This window comes from Nycticebus coucang, chromosome 11 (assembly GCF_027406575.1).
Source record: "Nycticebus coucang isolate mNycCou1 chromosome 11, mNycCou1.pri, whole genome shotgun sequence".
NCBI lineage: Eukaryota > Metazoa > Chordata > Mammalia > Primates > Lorisidae > Nycticebus > Nycticebus coucang.
In genome coordinates this window covers 13,763,976-13,784,599 of record NC_069790.1, presented here as the reverse complement: position 1 = coordinate 13,784,599, position 20,624 = coordinate 13,763,976, and the positions used below count along the sequence as shown (strand labels likewise).

Sequence of the window (20,624 nt, the reverse complement as noted above, 5' to 3'; positions counted from 1 at the left end):
TTCTCCTGAGGCTTCCCCAAGTCCACTCCCCACACATCCCACATCAGCCATTCCTTCTGTGGCTCAAATTGTGCTTTCACTGATGTCTTTTTGATAAATATCTTTTATTTCAAACTACAACTGAAGAAAAGGAATAGAAAAGGGGGAATACATCACACAGTTTTTGATGTTGTTCTAAATAAATCATCAAGAATTCAGAATGAGGAAAATGCATGTATGTACAGAACCACGTTTACGTCCCCCCATGAGACAGTTTCTGGTATCCAATCATGCTATGTTGCCATGTCTTACAATGGCAGACAACTCACACGACTATGGTATCTTTCCAGACATACTTAAAATACTTTCCTGAGCTTTCTGACAAGAGTGTCTGAGTTAACTCTCACGAACAGGAGGCGTCAGGGTTGAAAAAGTGGGGAAAAGGGAGCAGACCTTTAATAACACACAACTAAATGATAAGCTGCAATTTCGAATTTCATAATTTTAAAGCTCTCTTTCCCCTTTTTTCATTGCAAAATCAAAAAGAAAATATACCTATCAATCTGGAGCAATTTACTGGCAAGAGTCAGCTTTCGAAGAGTGGGATAATAATCAGGTTCCACCTGCCAATTTATGTGCAAAAGCAGCAAGATATTGTAGCAGTTCTGAAGGCGGCCTCCAGATGCACAAGAGATCTGGATTTACACCAGCTCCACAAGGCTGTCAGGAGCACAACATGAAATGACGCGTGTAAAGTGCTTAGCACAGAGCATTCGGTGGGTGAAAGTTTTATAATTAGGAAACACCTCCTCTCTAGCAACAGGTCTGTGGATGTCTGCATTTGTGTTCACATACTTCCTATTCACAATACATGGTAAAGAGAGAGATTTAAGAAAAGAGAGATTTTAGACCACAAGAGAGAAATATTAGTATATATATGACTCTATTTGGTTCTATTAACTGGATCCTTGAGAGACAGGAAAAGGAAGTCAGCCCAACCAAAGAACGTTTTATTCATACTCACCAGCAAGTGCTATGGAAGCAGATGATAAATATGCTTTTTCAGTATTATTATTTCCACTCTCTACTAGCTCAAATAGATTTCCATAAGCAGCTGTAATTTCACGTTCATTGTTAAGCTAGCTTCCCTTTCTCTCCCAGTTCCCCTTGTCAGTCATTTCCAACAACTCCCGAACATTCCAAGGAGAAGAAACTCCACTTTTGCTGCTTACAGAATCAAATCCAAAGCACAATAACTAAGTGATATTTGATTCTTATAGTTTTAATTTTAAAATGTGAATCTTGCCCAAAGAGCAAAACTTATTCTTTAGATACCTTGTAAGTGTATTCACTGCACTAAATCAGAAGGAAAAAAAAATTGAGCCAGTAGCAAGTGCCGGGGAAAAGGTATTCCTGGAAACTCAACTGAGTGGATGTTTCCTAAGAAATTCTGCACAGCTTCCCACCAATGCACAACCAGCCTCAAGAAGTAGTCCACACAGAGAATGTGGACTTGCACGGACGTCGCGTCCAAACTCTCCTGCATGAAATGAGGTGCATGGTGTTTCTCCTGTCCCTGAGACAAGCCACCTGTCTCAGGGACAGGAGAAAGTCACCTGCAAGTGACTTGCCACCTGCAATTAATAAGGCTTTCGCAATTCTGGATCTTAATTCAGATTCTGACAAATGTGGGCAAGTGAATTTGTATATTTGTGTGTGAGATTGAAAATGCTTTCCCTGAATCAAAAGAACAATGAATACACAGCTCTAATTAAGAGTCACATGAAAAGTAATTAACTGGGAGGCTACAGGAACCAACAGGAATTTGATCCTTGAGAGTCTAAAATGAGCATCGAGTATTACAGGAAAAAAGTCTAAGCTCCTTTCTTTTTCTCTCACCTCTTTCTTCTGCTTTTCATTTCATGTTTTCTAAGACCCTGCTACTCAGAGCGGGATCCATGGGCCAAAAGGACGGATATCACCTGGCAGGTTTTTAGAAGCTCAGAATCGCCAGCCCTACCTGGCGCCATCTGAGAGGCTCCAGGTGATTCACATGCATGTTAAAGTTTGTGAAGACCTGTTCGGATAGACATACCTGCATGAATGTGCCTCTCAAACTACAGGAGAGAGTTCATCAGAAGGTGAGTACAGGCCAGTCTGATCACAGACGAAGCAGCAAAACAGAACAGCAGTTAAGAACAAGGATTTGGGGGCCAGTAAGATCTGGCTTTAAGCTCCACCACTTCCACTTCCAGCCATGGAATGACTGGGTTCCAAGACAATTGGCCCCACTGCACCCTGCTAACCCTCCCTGACAATGGAGGTGGTAACAGCACCACACAGAGGGGTTGCAATGCTGAGGTGAAATTGTGCGCGTAAAGCACTTAGCACAGCGTCTGGCCCATGGAAACACTCACGACGTGTGAGATTGACTTTATACAACGTCCCAGGTGAAGTGTGGAGAGGAGGTGGTGTGGTGTCCAGAAGCACAACCCGTCTGGGTCTTACCGTCTGTAGGGCTCAGTCCCCGGGCTGCTGAGATCATAGACAGGGAAGGGCTGCTATGCAGAGACCTGATATAGTCCATGTAAGGGTTAATGTAGGGATTCGGAGGGCTGAAGGGAGACTCGGAAGCTGCAGCAGGGTTCCGGTGCGGGGAGATCCTGATGAAGGGCAGGTCGTATGTCGGGCTACTAGATAAGGCAGAAGACCTGGGTACAGAGAGAACCAGACACAAGAGGGACGCATGAGACAAGTTTCTCCATGGGCAGAAGCTGTGAAAAGAAAGAAGTAAGATTTTGTGAACGCAAAGGTATCTTGGGGGAAAATACCAGGCAAACAAATACATTTCCAGTACTTTTAGCTTAGTATCAGGATGGTATAACACAGGGACAAGGTTACTATGCAATTAGCTGGGCAAAGAAAATTGACCTTTTGAGAAATCTCACAGCACTCCAAATACAGGAAAAGAAGGGTCAGACTTTGGCTTTCCCCATGAAAAAGCTTATTTAGAATTTCTCCCCAACTCTAAGTAACAGGCAACTGTACTTGAAGTGGTTGCTGTGACTATATTTTCCATTTGACACAAACATTACTGTCACCATTTAGAACTTACCTCTTACCATCATGGCACTGCATTAGGAGGCAGGGAATGAGGGAAGCCAAATTTGTCTGGTCTAGAGGTCTGAGCATGTGTGTGTACATGTGACAAAGCTTCCCTTAAACAAGAAAGACTAATTACAAAAGTCTTTTGAAATGTGAAATCGACTGGGTGTTAGGGCACACACCTGTAACTCCAGCCACGGGGGAGGCTGAGGCTGGAGGATTGCTTGAGCCCCAGAGTTCAAGGCCAGCCTGGGTAATATAGTGAAACCCTGTTTCCAAAAAATAATAAATTTTAAAAATGAAAAAGAAATTTGAAATCGATTAATATATCCATGCAGATGTTTAACTTCCAGCGGCCTCGCACTGGTGAGTAAAACCAGTTGTATAGATCTGGGTTTCACTGTTTTGAAAGCAACTTCTGTGAGGCAGGACTTAGAATCAGCTTTCTACCTATGTCCTCTTTCACGTGGCATCCTGATGAGCCACATTTGGGGAGCAGTCGGTAGCTAAGTACTCCAGGGGTACTTAACTATGGACACCAGGGGTACGACCGCTGGGGAAGAACGCAGTTTTTTGATCAAGCTTCTCCTTTGGTTATAATGATTTATGGCAGAATGTAAAAATAAATTCTAAGATGCTCCTTACTACCACCACATCCTGACGCATCTGCCCTGCCCCTGCCACAGCCCTGCTGAAGTTCCCAGCTGCATCTGGAACAGCCAGCTGTGCCCTTCCTTCTCCCTGGCTCCTTCTCTAATGGCAAACGCTGGGTGTGGGCTATCCAGTGAACTGGCTGGGACAGGTTAAATACTCCTGCGCTCCTTTTTCCTCTTTCGTGGAAGGGACAACCTTAAAAAAGAGAGAGGCCCTGATAAAGACAGATCAACTGAGAACAGCAGGTCCTCTTCTGCTGCTGGCTTCAGGAGTGAAATGAGAGAGAGGGGAAACACATTTTCTCCTGGCAAAGGGAAGGCTCGAGCACTGTCAGAATATAATCCTGCTAGAAACCAGCTCCTTTAAGTGCACAGCACAGCCACTGAAATAAATGAAACCAAAGAGCAGATAATGAATTTTCTCTCACTAGAAAATAAAAGAAGTTGAAATATGGTGGTGAGGGTGGACCTTTTCACTGTCTTCTCCTTATGCTTTTTTCATTTTAAGCTTAAAAAAAAAAAAAAAGAATGAAGTTTTTGTTACTCTGATGTTACCTCTAATGAAGTAAAATAAAAATCCAGAGTTTTCTAAATTTGTGTGTAGGAAGAGTAAGAAGTCATTACCAGGAAAGAGCTATTTCTTTTCCAAAGAAGTTAAAGATTTTTATACCCAGAAATTAGTAAGATTACTTAGGTGTTTAAATAGAAATTAGCATAAGTTATAGTCTCTTATCTCATCTCATTTTATTATATTAATTTTGGAGACTAGGTTTTGCTTTGTCATTCGAGGTTAGAGTACAGTGGTGTTGTTATAACTTATTACAACTTCAAACTTCTAGGTTCAAGCAATACTCCTGCCTTGGCCTCCTGAATAGCTGGGACACACTAGGTGTGTACACGACCACACCTAGCTAATTTTTCTATTTTTAGTAGAAATGGGGTCTTGCTCCTGCTCAGGCATCTCTTAAATTCCTGAGCTCAAACAACCCTCCCTCGTTGGCCTCCCAGCTTGCTAGGATTATAGGCGTGAGCCATCACCACGCCAGCTGTAGTCCCTCTTATTTTAACTCTTTAAAACAAAACAAGTTAGCTTTGTGTCATTAGTTAAATCATCCTGTAAGCTCCATTGAGATATATTTGTCCTTGGTTAAATCCTAGACTTTATTACCACATGTTTGCTATCTTAGAACAGGAGGTGCTCTAATCACTAACTTATTTTCTCCGAGAAAGGACAATCCTGATCTGATTCAAAAAGTATTTCTTACAAAACACAACCTTATTTATACATTGATGCTAGGAGACTATCACAGCAGAAATGTAGAAAAACAGCAGGCATTTCAAGAAATCCCTGAGATGTCACCTCCTGGGCAAGCTTCTGTAATCTACGAAAACCTTGGTCTTAGCAATACAAACTACAAATAAGTGAAGGCAACATTTCTTACTATTTTTTTTTAACATAAGGATTAAAACCTATCACTTTGCTAAAATTCCAGAATTGAGAAGGATAGTGAGGATATTACCAGAGAGAAGTCCAGATTCTAGTTTGGAGAACCATACACAGGTAAATTAATCAGCAGGGCTTTTTTTTTGGGGGGGGGGAGTGGTCTCACTCAGTCACCCTGGGTAGGGTACCATGACATCATCATAGCTCACAGCAACCTCAAACTCTTAGGCTCAAGCGATCCTTCTGCCTCTGCCTCCCAAGGATGTGAGACTATAGGCACCTGCCACGACACCTGGCTGCTTTTCTATTTTTAATAGAGTTGGGGTCTCTTTCTTGCTTGGGCTAGTTGAGAACTCCTGAGCTGGCTGGGCACAGTGGCTCACTCCTGTAATCCTAGGACTCTGGGCGGCGGAGGTTAAGTGGCTTGCCTGAGCTCACAGGTTCGAGACCAGCCTGAGCCAGAGTGAGACCCCATCTCTAAAAATAGCTGAGCATTGTGCTGGGCACCTGTTGTCCCAGCTACTCAGAAGACTGAGGCAAGAAAATCACTTATGCCTAGGAATTTGAGGTTGCTGTGAGCTATGACACCATGGCACTCTACCAAAGGTGACAAAGGGAGACTCTCACAAATAAATAAATAAATAAGAGTGAACCCCCGAGCTCAAGTGATCCACCCAGAGTGCTGGGATTACAGGCATGAGCCACCAGGCCCAGCCCTTATTGAGCATGTAGAAAAACAAAATTATAAAAGTTGGGCTTGGTGGTCACCAGTCCCAAAGCAAGCCAAGGAAGCTCTTGTCTCATCACAGAAGTCAGTGAAAGCCTGATGTCCGTGTCACAACTTCACTTTGATTTGACCCTTTCCCACCAAAAGCTCGGCAGTAGCTACGAAATGACCAAGACCCAGTCACACCTTTCCTGCCAGGAGCACTGGGCTCTTCGGTCCCTTTACACGCGAGTAAGAAGCAACAGCAAAAAGGACTTCCCCCAGGATCTGGAGCTAGAGTTGGGAACCCTCGCCCCACCACCATGAACTTCACATTCAAAGGCACTTCTTCCCAGAGACGCTGCCGAGGAGGTCAGATCTCCTGTTTCCAAACAGGGTGGCTGGAGAGGCCATCAGATGGCAATGCAAATAACAAAGCTAGAAACTAATTAACTGCCTAAAGAAACACACCAATGCGCAATCAAAGGCCATCTGCTCCCAGTAAATGAGTAGGGAAGTGTTTAATGAAAGTCGCTTGGTGAGGACGCCATCAGGGGCTTCTACATAAAGGTAAGTCAGTCCCTTTAACCCAGTGTGGGCAGGAGCCTGGCTCTGCTGTTTGCTGGAGACTATGTGACCTTCACAGCCATACTCACCCCTTCCTTGTTCCTAACAGTCCAGCAGGCCAGACCTTATAGTGGTCTTGGGAAGTTAATATTATATAAGCCTCATGTATTGCCCCTAGTATATAATGACTGCTCAATACCTAAAACGCACACACACATATATATACACCCCACATATATACATATATGTGATAATACATCACATGCTATCTAATACACAAGGGTGGCCAACACAGCATACTATGTACTTTCAAATATTGAAATACTGGGCCCCCCTTTTTTTTTGAGACAGAATCTCACTATGTCACCCTTTGGTAGAGTGCCATGGGGTCACAGCTCACAGCAACCTCCAACTCTCAGGCTTAAGCAATTCTCTTGCCTCAGTCTCCCAAGTAGCTGGGACCACAGGTGCCCGCCGCAACACTGGTCGGGGCCGAGTTCGAACCTGCTACCCTTGGTGTATGTGGCAGGAACATAACCACTGTGCTACGAGCGCCAAGCCAGCTTTCTTTTTCTTAACAGATGTTTTTAAAGACCAATTTTAGGTTCACAGTAAAATCAATTGAGCCAAGTACAGAGATTTCCCATACACCCCCTTCCCTACACACATAGAGCCTCCTGCTATTATCAACATCCCCCACCAGAGGGGTGCATTTATCACAACGATGAACCCACATCAACGCGCCATTGTCACCTGAGTCCACAGTTTTCATCAGGGCTCACCCTTGGTGCTGTACATACTACAGATTTGGACAACCGGATCCACTTGTGCAGCATCCCACAGAATGGACCCCCTTCCCTAGGATTCCTCGGTGCCTCCCCAATTCCTCCTGCCTTCCCTCAACCCAAACCGTGGAAACCACTGATCTCTTCGTCCTTGCACAGTTTGCCCCTTCCAGAATGTCACGGTTGGAATGATACGGCATGTGGACTTCAGATTGACTTCTATCACTTAGTAACATGCGTTCAGTTTCCTCCCTGCCTTGTGAAAGCTCATCTCTTTATAGCCCAGAGGAGCGTCCCACTGTCTGGACGGACCGCAGTCTACTGATAGGTTCACCTGCTGAAGTAACGTCCAATGCAGATGCTCGTGTGACGAGATCCCCTTTCCAAAGCAGCCCTGAACGTCCCAGTCTGCTCTGTTCCCCTCCCAGACAGCACCGTGGAAGCATCTCCTTGAGTTTTATAGGACTTCCCCTTAGGAAAATCACAAAGCCACAAGAGGTGGTTAAGACCACGAACTCAGTCATTAAACGCAAGAGCTCTGAAGGAACAGGATTCGATTCAGGCTCCGTCCCTTACTCCTTACTCCAACACTCAATCGAAGGTCAGTTTCCTTACACTAAAATTGGAACCAATAGCTGCCTCAGGGTGGCTTTGAGGGTTGGAACTCAGGTGTGTAAAGGTAGAGACATGGGGCCTGCTGGGTGGGGCACTCAGCACACGGCTGTGGTTGGGGACACGGTGCCTGCTGTGTGGGGCACTCAGCACACGGCTGTGGTTGCAGACATGGTGCCTGCTGTGTGGGGCACTCAGCACACGGCTGTGGTTGGGGACACAGTGCCTGCTGGGTGGGGCACTCAGCACACGGCTGTGGTTGGGGACACGGTGCCTGCTGTGTGGGGCACGCAGCACACGGCTGTGGTTGTCGATATTCTTGTAGAATCAGAAAACAAAACTTTCCTTCTGATTCTAAGCTCAGCAAACAGAAAGTCCAGATGGTGATGGGTCTCCTAGCAGAGCAGAGGCTGCTGTTCCACTCCTCTTGGCTTTGGTTTCTCACTGAAGTTTGGTAACTTAATTCTGTTTTTACATCAGGTTCTTATGTGTTAGGTTAGTACCACCTTTCCCTAGCGCTGAAGCCAGACAAAAAGGACTTTTTTTAAAAAAATGAGTTTCTAAACCAACAATACTGAGTAGCATCCAACCTTGACCTACAATGGTTCAAGCAGCCACCTGCCATGTATGTAAATATATGATATATACTCTTTAAATAAAGATGCTTTTGACATTACCTAACAGAGCCATTTCCAAATTCTAGGCAGCTAGATCATTTGTCAGATATAATATCTTTCACTGTAAGGCACATCTGAGGGAGAAGGTTAAGCTCCTTAAATGTAACAGGCAGCTGTGTTCTCCAGCTGTGTGGAACAGACATTCAGGACTATAACATTCAGGAGGGGTGAATTCACCGAAGGAAGAGGGGCAGGGAAGCGCAGAGAAGACCGCCACGGAAATGACAGATATTACTGTACCAACTATCACAAACTTCACCTGGTGCATATTTATTAAGCTTGTTGAAAATCTTCATTTGTGGATTATTAAGATGGCAGGTGTCTCCTGATTTATACTTTTGGGACACGCACAGGGATGAGTGAAGCTTACTGTTGGCTTCCCAGCACTTTCTCTCTCTCTGTGGCTCTCCACACTCTCCCTGTTCTGCAACTGTATGTGCGGCCCAGTTGTTGAAGGTGGGCGCAAACCATGGAGAGAAAAACCCCCAAACCACAGACAAACATGCTGAGAAAAACCCTGACACTTAGAAGTGTCTAAGACATTCCATGCTTTTTGTGTTCTAGCAAAGGGGTAGAGAAAACTGCCTGTGACTCACTAAACTAAATCACACGAACTGCACTCTAGAAACCGGAGTTCCCAAACTCTGGAGGGCTACTTGGGCTGCAGGACATGGTTGAGAGGATGAGCCGCTGCTCCACCATCTCTGCGTTCCCTCCCAGGATATAGCATAACGTCCCCCACCTTCTTCCCACCCATTTGTCTTTCCAAGGTCATGAAGACCTCCTCTGTCCCTGGCACTTTGTTTTCAGAAATCTAATAGAAATCGGGCAAATTGTCCATGAGGACAGCTCCAGACAAGAAAGAAGGTAAGAGGTATATCTTGATGTTCTCCCAAAAGACAATAAAATAATACACAGTTGTTCACGTTTGTTGTTTATAGAAATAATTTGACTTCAGATTACTTTTTATAAGGTCATGAAAACAGATTACAATGAAAAGAGTAGAGGATTTTTATTAGAGCATTTTTAACAGTATACCATGATAAACTTAAAAACCAAAAAACACATTATTGCAAAGAATAACTAGACTGCTCAGTTAGAATGAAATATCATCATATAATCTAATTCATTACTGCCTTTTCATCTATCTTACTGTGCTACTAAAATGCCAAGACTGAAATCACGGTATTTAATCACTTGCATTACCCAAAATGAGGGCATCAAGCATGGTTTATATGCCAGCTGATTACGATTTGCCTTCCCATTGCTCGGGACACTGGAAATACACCTCTTGGCATGCACAACCCATGTCCACCTTTACACCAGTGCTCCAACTACTGAAGACTGAAATGTGCTGGGTTTTTATGTAAGATTTTTTTACTGTTTAATTTTGCTGTTAACATAACAAGTGGATAGCCTTCTCTATATCCAAGCAGGGGCCTAATAGAGAACAAAGGGTAGCTAATCCCTTATAATGAATTTTTAACCAATTAATTATTCAGTAGGAATGCAGGAAAGAAAATAAATAACTAAAATGTCCATGACTAATATACTAGACACTGTCGGAAATGTGCACAATTCTTTTCCTCTACTCAGAATGACCCTGAGAAGTGCAGCTGGTTCCTCCTCTGCCACGGTCAGGAATCGCCCAGGGAGGCTGATCTTTCAGGTCTGGATCTGCCGGCTCACTTTCCCTCTGGTCTCCACTAGTGTGCGGAGGAACTGGTGGCAGGAAAACCAAGTGAGGGTATTGACTTCCCCCTCTCCCTCTGCCAGCTGTGTTTATTGAACGTGGCATCGCTGCCCCCTGACGGGCAACCCCTCTCCTGCTGCTTCCGACCTCACTGGATGACTTTTCCCTTCCAAAACCTATTAGTCCTGGGGGCTTTACTATTACTTGTTCACCTTCTTAACCCTTCCCACACCTCTGTAAATATCCACTCCATTCAACTGCCATGCCCTTCACTGATAAAATGGTTCCGTTTCAAATCCCATTTTCATCACCCTTGCAGCCAAAGAATGTCTTCCACGAATTTCTAATCGACTTATGTTTTAAAAATTTGCCATCTTAGATTTGATATTTATTTATTTATTTATTTTATTTATTTTTTTTTTTTTTTATAGAGACAGAGTCTCACTTCATGGCCCTTGGTAGAGTGCCGTGGCCTCACACAGCTCACAGCAACCTCCAACTCCTGGGCTTAAGCGATTCTCTTGCCTCAGCTTCCAGAGTAGCTGGGACTACAGGCGCCTGCCACAACACCCGGCTATTTTTTTTTTTTTTTTGGTTGCAGTTTGGCCAGGGCTGGGTTTGAACACGCCACCCTCGGTATATGAGGCCGGCGCCTTACCGACTGAGCCACAGGCGCCGCCCTATTATTTATTTTAGAGATAGAGCCTTGCTCTATTACCCAGGATGGACTGCAGTAATTTGATCACAGCTCACTGTAACCTTGAACTCCTAGGCTCAAGTGGTCCTCCTGCCTCAGCCTCCTGAGTAGCGGTGACTACAGACAGATGCATACCATCACGCCCAGCTGCTAATGTTTTAAAACTTTTTTTGTCTCTTCTGTTGCCCAGGCTAGTCTTGAACGCATGGCCTTAAGCAATCCTCCCACCTTGGCCTCCCAAAGTGCTGGGATTACAGGTGTGACCCATTGTACCTAGCTGGATCTTAATTTTTTTAAATTACAGGTATAACAATAAGATGAACAGTCTGATATTTTCATTTAACACATTTTATTGAAAATCTATTTTCTAAGAATCCACAATGATTTCTGCACTTGGAGGGGTTTTAAGAATCATAGTATAAGGTTACGCATTCCCGTCTCTGAAGGAGTTTATAGTCAAATGGGGTGCAAGACTATACACATAAGCATATATGAGTCAATGTGATCTAATGAGCAGGGACAGCAAAAAAGCACTAACAAGAGGTTTCCAGGATGCATCTTGGTCGTAAGAAATACGGAACATGAACCAGTACAGAAGGTACGTATGATCTGAATAGAAGTGGCCCCTGAAGGTGGAGGTTGGGATATTGCTTAACATACACATTAAGCTAAGGAGCTGAGCAACTTCTTATATAGAGTCTAAAGGCTAGCACTCGTCTTCTTAGAGAGAGAGAGGAAATTGTTTTAATGGTGAAATATCATCTCAAGAGATTTTCATGAATAGCTTTTTTTTTTTTTGCAGTTTTTGGACAGGGTTGGGTTTGAAAGCGCCACCTCCGGCATATTGGGCCGGTGCCCTACTCCTTTGAGCCACAGGTGCTGCCCAGTGAATGGCTTTCTTATTTGTATTTTCTGTTAATGTCCAAGTATAAAAGGAGTTCATATCCATGAATGGAAAAGTTAAGAGGATTATTTTAAAAAAGCAATAACCATTCATTATATCCAAGCTAGCCACAGCCCATCAATGTCAACATTTAAACATAATTACTTCCAGCAATTTTTCAGGCATGACACAGTTCTCACATAGTCAAAATAAAAATAATCTACAGCTGAACCTCTGTAAGTTGACCACCCAAGAGATTGTAACAAACTGGTCCACATATAGAAGTAAAGCAGGAAGTTTCTACAAAACTCATAAGGAACTGGGCCTACTGCACTAATACGGACATGTGCTGTACGTCCAGTCTTGGAAAATGGGGTCAACTTATGGGGGTGGTGAGCGTAGGGTGGTGGTCAACTATGGAGGTTCTGCTATATTTTGAAATATACTTTCTCCTTTAACATGAGGTTTTTCTAATATCTTTTAACAAACTGTAAGTATCATTTATAGTTCAGTGTCCATTAAAACTATAATAACTTATCATTAAACATCTATGACAAATGGCTAAAATTAATAAGACTGACAGTAACAAATGTTGACAAAAATGTGAACCAACAGCAAATCTCAAACAATGTGAGTTACAAGCTAGCAGAATCTCTTAGGAAAACAACTGGGCATTCGCTACTTGCATAGATTCATACCCTACACTCCAGCAACCCCTTTCCTTGGTATACACACAATGGTAATGTGTGCACATGGGCCACAGGTACCAGAAGTTTCATAAATCACAAACAACCAAATACCTATCAACAGCAGAGTAATTCATACAATGCAATACTAAACAGCTAAAAAAAGGAACAAACTATAACACAGAAAATCTCACAAATAAAATCTTGAATAGAAGAAGCCCAGCACAAAAGAATATACTGTGTGGTGGGGGGTGGGGGGGCAGAGACAAGATGGCTGACTGAAGCCAGCTTTCCACAGAGGCTCCCATCGAGAAGGAGAGTTAAAGGACAGAAATTTAGCAAGTAACCTGGTGCATTTGACCTGCAACAAGACAGAAGGTTGAAGAACGCACATCACCCTCACTGAGGTGAGCTGTAACCTCAAGGATACAAACAAAAGGTACAAAATCCATCACCAAGCAGATGTGAGTCCCACCCCAAATGAGAACAGCTCGGAGTGCCCCACAAACAAACGGGCAGAGTTCAAAGGTCCTCCAAATACACTCCACGGGAGAGACCCTCTAAAAACTAGACCTAACTCCCCCACTAGGGTGCAACGGCATTCTCCTGCCAGGCATAAAACTGTATAAAACTGTATACATTCTCTACCTGCAAATCTAAGCTCCCAGCACTCCCCTCCACTCTCACTCTGAGGTCTGGAGGCCTATCCCCCAGGAGTCCAGATTCTTGGGTGATTTCTCGAGGGGTGTGGACAGTGCCTAAACTGCAGTGCTGACTCTGGAGCATGGGAGCAAGGAGAGGATGTTCAGCTGAGAGGGAACCATACCAGAGCAACAGTTCCCTGAGGTACACAGCAGCAGCTGTCTGTTAGCAACAACAGGACTCACTCCCGGATATTCTGAAGCCACACCCCCTATCTCCCTGGGCAAACAAAGGAGGCCGGGCATCTACTCAGGTGGCAACCACCACGGAACAGATCTGGGACGGAAACGCAGGCCCAGTGAGTAAAGAGTTTGCCTGAGGCGGTACCAACCTGGGTGGAGTGCAGGGACTAGAAAAACACTCAAAGACCCGGGAAGTTCCCAGGGTAGGGTTGACCCAGAGGACCACTTTACTGAGCCTAAGACACACCTGGCCCTCAGGGGATCATCAGCCTATAGACAAAGGAAGACAGGAGGCTACAACTGACAGGTAACCAAATACAAACCTGCAGAAGCCAAGACAGGGCCTGAAGCGGAGGCTCTAAAAACTGAAAACAGCTTCTCTTCTGCAGGGGAATTTAGCAGGGACAGAAACAAATTCCCGCAAAGTTGTTCTGTTCTGTCAGTAACATCAATCAGGGGAAGAGCTGGAACTGAGTGAACGCCCCAGGCTCCATCAAGCGCCCAAGGTTGTCAGGCCTCACCTCCCCCTGCTAGATAGAGGCAGAGCACAGTGGCCTGGCTGAGCAAAAACAGACTTCCTTGTGATTCAGGCAGGTGCAAACCCCTGGAGTATCTGTTCACTACAGACAATTGGGTCAGCCAACTGAGGGGCTATCAGTGACTGCGTGTGACAGAGGTGCAAGGTGGGGAAGGAGGCATCAACTTTCCCAGACTAAACTGGTTGCTGGGTGAATCCTCCTGACATCACGGAGCACCGGAGTCATATTTGAGTAGTCACCAGACCCCTGTGATCCAGTTGCCAGAGACCTTTTTAAACTCTCACACCTGAGACAGGTGTTGACTGAGACAATTGATTTGGACCTTTTGAACTGAGCCAATTGCCTGAGGAAAATTAAAGTGGTGCCCTGGGTGTGTGGTTGTAGGAAGGGTTGATTTTCCTTTTCCAATTGCTGCCTGGGGGGGGGGGCGTGACTTAATTGCTGGTATTTCTACACAGCTGAGACTTCAACCCAGAGTAACTGTTTCATTAGGGTCGAACAGAGACTAGTTGAAAACAAGACAGAGACACTTAGCCCCACCACACCAAACAGGGCCCCAGTTTCTCAGGCCATAGCACTGTACGGATCCGTGACAAAACTCCAGGGAAAAAATCAAACGGTATAAAATAATCATGGGGCAGAATCAGAGGAAAAACTCTGGTCACATGAATAACCAGAATAGATAAACCCACCCAAGGAAAAATATGGCAGATGTAACTGAAAATCCCATTCAGAAACAGCTGGCTGAGATGTCAGAAAATGAATTCAAAATTTGAATTGCAAATAAGATTAATAGAATGGAGGAAAATTTGGAGTTAGAAATTTGAGGAGCAATTCAAAAGTCGAAATTAGAAATTCGAGGAGAAATTCAAAAGTTGTCTCAAGAATTTAACAAATTTAAAGACAAAACCACCAAAGATTTTGACACACTGAAGCAAGAATTTACAGCCCTCAAAGATCTGAAAAATACAGTAGAATCCCTCAGTAACAGAGTGGAGCAAGCAGAAGAAAGGATTTCTGATATTAAAGACAAATCCTTTGAGCACTCCCAAGCTCTCAAAGAGGAAGAGAAATGGAGAGCAAAAACGGATTATTCTCTCAGAAAGCTCCAGAACAATTCAAAGAAGGCTAATATCCACCTCATTGGAATCCCTGAAAGTGATGAAGTGGCCTCGCAAGGCACAGAGGCCCGTCTCCATGAAATTATCAAAGAGAATTTTCCACACATGCCAAGAGATTCTGAAATTCAGATAGCAGTTTCAGAACCCCAGCATGAATCAATCCCAATAAGACATCCCCCAGGCATATCATAATTAACTTCACTAAAGTTAATATGAAGGAGAAAATTCTGAAAGCAGCCAGATGAAAGAAATCCATTACCTACAAAGGGAAGAATATTAGAATGACTGCAGATCTCTCTGCTGAAACTATTCAAGCCAGAAGAGGGTGGTCATCGACTTTTAATCTCCTAAAGCAAAATAACTTTCAACTCCAGATCCTGTATCCAGCTAAACTGAGTTTCATTTACGATGGAGAAATTAAATACTTTAATGACATTCATTTGTTGAAGAAAGAACACCTCTTCAGGATATTCTCAGACCTATCCTCCATAATGACTAGCCCAATCATCTAACACAAAAGTAAACTCACTCAGAAACTTTTGATCAAACTCCAACTTCCACAGTGCCAAAAGGATTAAAAATGTCCACTGGACTTTCAAAAAACTCAATACCCAAAATTTTACCAGACTTATCAATATTCTCCATTAATGTGAAAGGCTTAACCTGTCCTCTAAAGAGGCTCAGGTTAGCTGACTGGATACAAAAACTCAGGCCAGATATTTCCTGAATACAAAAGTCACATCTTACCTTAAAAGATAAATATAGACTCAGGGTGAAAGGATGGTCGTCCATATTTCAGGCAAATCTTAATCAGAAAAAAGCAGGCGTTGCAATTTTATTTGCAGATACAATAGGCTTTAAACCAACAAAAGTAAGGAAAGATAAGAATGGTCACTTCATATTTGTTAAGGGTGATACTCAATATGATGAGATTTCAATTATTAATATCTATGCACCCAACCAGAATGCACCTCAATTTATAAGAGAAACTCTAACAGACATGAGGAACTTGATTTCCTCCAGCTCCATAATAGTCAGAGATTTCAACACTCCTTTGGCAGTGTTGGATCGATCCTCCAATAAGAAGCTGAACAAAAAAATTTTAGATTTAAACCAAACCATCCAACATTTGGATTTAGCAGACATCTACAGAACATTTCATCCCAACAAAACTGAATACACATACTTCTCAACAGCCCATGGAACATACTCCAAAATCGATCACATCTTAGGTCACAAGTCTAAACTCGGTAAATTTAAAGGAATAGAAATTATTCTTTGCATCTTCTCGGACCACAATGGAATAAAAGTTGAGCTCAGTAACAACAGGAATCTGCATACTCATACTAAAACATGGAAGATAATAACCTTATGCTGAATGACAACTGGGTCAGAGATGAGATTAAGAAGGAAATTGCCAAATTTCTGGAACAAAATGACAATGAAGACACAAATTATCAGAACCTCTGGGAAACCACAAAGGCAGTCCTAACAGGGAAATTTATAGCACTGCAAGCCTTCCTCAAGAGAACGGAAAGAGAGGAAGTTAACAACTTAATGGGACATCTCAAGCAACTGGAAAAGGAAGAACATTCCAACCCAAACCCAGTAGAAGAAAAGAAATAACCAAAATTAGAGCAGAATTCAATGAAGTTGAAAACAAAAGAATTATACAACATCAATAAACCAAAAAGTTGGTTTTTTGAAAAGGTCAATAAAATAGATAAACCTTTGGCTAATCTAACCAGGAAAAAAAGAGTAAAATCTCTAATCTCATCAATCAGAAATGACAAAGACAAAATAACAATAGACTCCTCAGAAATTAAAAAAATCCTTAATGAATATTACAAGAAACTTTATTCTCAGAAATATGAAAATCTGAAGAAAATTGACCAATGCTTGGAAGCACGTCACCTTCCAAGACTTAGCCAGAATCAAGTGGAAATGTTGAACAGGCCAATATCAAGTTCTGAAATAGCATCAAACATACAAAATCTCCCTAAAAAGAAAAGCCCAGGACCAGATGGCTTCACGTAAGAGTTCTACCAAACCTTTAAAGAGGAATTAGTATCTATATTACTCAACCTGTTCCAAAAGGTAGAAAAAGAAGGAAGACTATCCAATACGTTCTATGAAGCAAACATCACCCTGATCCCCAAACCACAAAAAGATCCAACAAGAAAAAAAAATTATAGACCAGTATCACTAATGAATATAGATGCAAAAATATTCAACAAGATCCTAACAAACAGAATCCAGCAACACATCAAACAAATTATACATCATGACCAAGTCGGTTTCATCCCAGGATCTCAAGGCTGGTTCAATATACGTAAATCTGTAAGTATAATTAAGCACATAAACAAATTAAAAAACAAAGGCCATATGATTCTCTCAATTGATGCAGAAAAAGCTTTTGATAATATCCAGCATCCATTCATGATCAGAACACTTAAGAAAATTGGTATAGAAGTGACATTTCTTAAACTGATAGAGGCCATCTACAGCAAACCCACAGCCAATATTGTATTGAATGGAGTTAAATTGGAATCATTTCCACTCAGATCAGGCACCAGACAAGGCTGCCCATTGTCTCCACTGCTCTTTAACATTGTAATGGAAGTTTTAGCCACCACAATTAGGGAAGAAAAGGCGATCAAGGGTATCCATATAGGGTCAGAGGAGATCAAACTTTGGCTGTTCGCAGATGATATGATTGTATATCTGGAAAACACCAGGGATTCTACTACAAAACTCTTAGACGTGATCAAGGAATACAGCAGCATCTCAGGTTACATAATCAACCTTCATGAATTGGTAGCCTTTATATATATCAACAATAGTCAATCTGAAAAAAACAGTTAAGGACTCTATTTCATTCACAGTAGTGCCAAAGAAGATGAAATATTTGGGAGTTTATCTAACAAAGTACGTGAAAGATCTCTATAAAGACAACTATGAAACTCTAAAAAACGAAATAGCTGAAAATGTTAACAAATGGAAAAACATACCATGCTCATGGCCGGGAAAAATCAACATTATTAAAATGTCCATACTACCCAAAGCGTTACACAATTTTAATGCAATCCCTATTAAAGCTCCACTGTCATACTTTAAGATCTTGAAAAAATAATACTTCATTTTATATGGAATCAGAAAAAACCTCGAATAGCCAAGACATTACTCAGAAATAAAAACAAAGCAGAAGGTATCACACTACCAGACCTCAGACTATACTACAAATTGATAGTGATCAAAACAGCATGGTACTGGCACAAAAACAGAGAAGTAGATGTCTGGAACACAATAGAGAACCAAGAGATGAATCTAGCTACTTACCGTATTTGATCTTTCACAAGCCAATTAAAAACATTCCGTGGGGGAAAGATTCCCTATTTAACAAATGGTGCTGGGTGAACTGGCTGGCAACCTGTAGAAGATTGAAACTGGACCCACACTTTTCACCATTAACTAAGATAGACTGGATCAAAGATTTAAACTTAAGACATGAAACTGTAAAAATACTAGAGAAGAGTGCAGGGAAAACCCATGAAGAAATCGGTCTGAGGAGGACCCCCCGGGCAATTGAAGCAGCTTCAAAAATACACTACTGGGAACTGATCAAACTAAAAAGCTTCTGCACAGCCAAGAGTCAAGAATACAGTAAGTAAACCAAGCAAACAGCCCTCACAATGGGAGAAGATGTTTGCAGGTTATGTCTCTGACAAAGTTTAATAACCAGAATCCACAGAGAACTCCAATGTATAAGGAAGAAAAGAACAAGTGATCCCATTGCAGGCTGGGCAAGGGACTTGAAGAGAAACTTCTCTGAAGAAGACAGGCGCACGGCCTACAGACATATGAAAAAATGCTCATCGTCTTTAATCATCAGAGAAATGCAAATCAAAACTACTTTGAGATATCATCTAACTCCAGTGAGACTAGCCTACATCACAAAATCCCAAGACCAGAGATGTTGGCATGGATGTGGAGAAAAGGGAACACTTCTGCACTGCTGGTGGGAAGGCAAATTAATACATTCCTTTTGGAAAGATGTTTGAAGAACACTTAGAGATCTAAAAATAGATCTGCCATTCAATCCTGTAATTCCTCTGCTGGGCATATACCCAGAAGACCAAAAATCACATCATAACAAAGATATTTGTACCAGAATGTTTATTGCAGCCCAATTCACAATTGCTAAGTCATGGAAAAAGCCCAAGTGCCCATCGATCCACGAATGGATTAATAAATTGTGGTATATGTACACCATGGAATATTATGCAGCCTTAAAGAAAGATGGAGACTTTACCTCTTTCATTTACATGGATGGAGCTTGAACATATTCTTCTTAGTAAAGTATCTCAAGAATGGAAGAAAAAGTATCCAATGTACTCAGCCCTACTATGAAACTAATTTATGGCTTTTATATGAAAGCTATAACCCAGTTACAACCTAAGAGGGAAAGGGAGGGGAGGGAGGGGGGAGGTGGGCGGAGGAAGGGTGATTGGTGGGATTACACCAGCGGTTCTTCTTACAAGGGTACATGTGAAACTTAATAGATGTAGAATGTAAATGTCTTAACACAATAACTAAGAAACTGCAGGAAGGTTATGTTAACCAGTGTGATGAAAATGTGTTGAACGGTCTATAAAACCAGTGTGTGGTGCCCCATGATTGCATTAATGTACACAGCTATGATTTAATAAAAAGAATATATTGTGTGGTCCATTATTTGAAGTTTAATAACAGAAAGCAATTCCACGGAGGGCTCCTGCAGTGCAGCAGATCCTATTTCCAGGCTTGTTTAGTACTCAGAAGTTCTCGCTCTGTGACAGTTCATATAGCTCCTGGAGTTACACATATATAATCTGTGTACTTTTCTATGTGTCTGTATTCACCAATTTTTTAAAGGGATACACACATTTTATATGTGCCAAATATATCGAGATTTCTCACAGTAGTTTCAACCTTTATATTAAATGCATAAAATCAAATAGATACACATTTGTATGTTTCAAAATTTATAAAATATTGATGCGTTAAAAGTACCATATAATAACATGGTGTTTACTGCTTTTAAACAAAGATTCCCTAGTGGATACTTAGTCTAAATTCCAGGCAAACTGGAAGGTAAGTCTCCGCATATTAATTTGGGATGGGGTGTTACCACTAAGACAGTCAAAGCAGCTTCCTCTGAAGGGAGAGGCCAGGCATAGTGAGTCAGTATAAAAATTTTAAGATATACAAAAATCAAGAAATGGCAAATCAGCACAGATGGAAACAAATGAAGCCCTCCCAGCAACACCGATAAGCCAACCAAGTTAAAACTTGCACTGGTGAATCAGAGAGGACATTGTTGATTGTGTTTCTTGGAAGTGAAATAAGGGACCATTACACAGCCTGTCTCAAAACTTTGGTAGTGATATGTATGTTCACAGTAAGTGTTAGTCATGTCCTCCCGACAGCTGAGTATATCACCTAACCCCAGTAAGAGTAGTCCACGTAACAAAATCCCAAAACCAGAGATGTTGGCGTGGATGTGGAGAAAAGGGAACACTTCTACACTGCTGGTGGGAATGCACACTAATAC

The 20,624-nt window shown here is 42.3% G+C and overlaps 1 protein-coding gene across 1 annotated transcript in view; it reads right to left on the bottom strand.

The window, feature by feature from the left end:
* GLI3 (GLI family zinc finger 3) overlaps positions 1-20,624 on the bottom strand; it is a 298,826-nt gene that overhangs the window by 95,155 nt on the left and 183,047 nt on the right. The window contains exon 5 of the mRNA XM_053553719.1: positions 2,488-2,690. Coding sequence (XP_053409694.1) covers positions 2,488-2,690 — 203 coding nt within the window. The remainder of the gene's footprint in view (positions 1-2,487; positions 2,691-20,624) is intronic.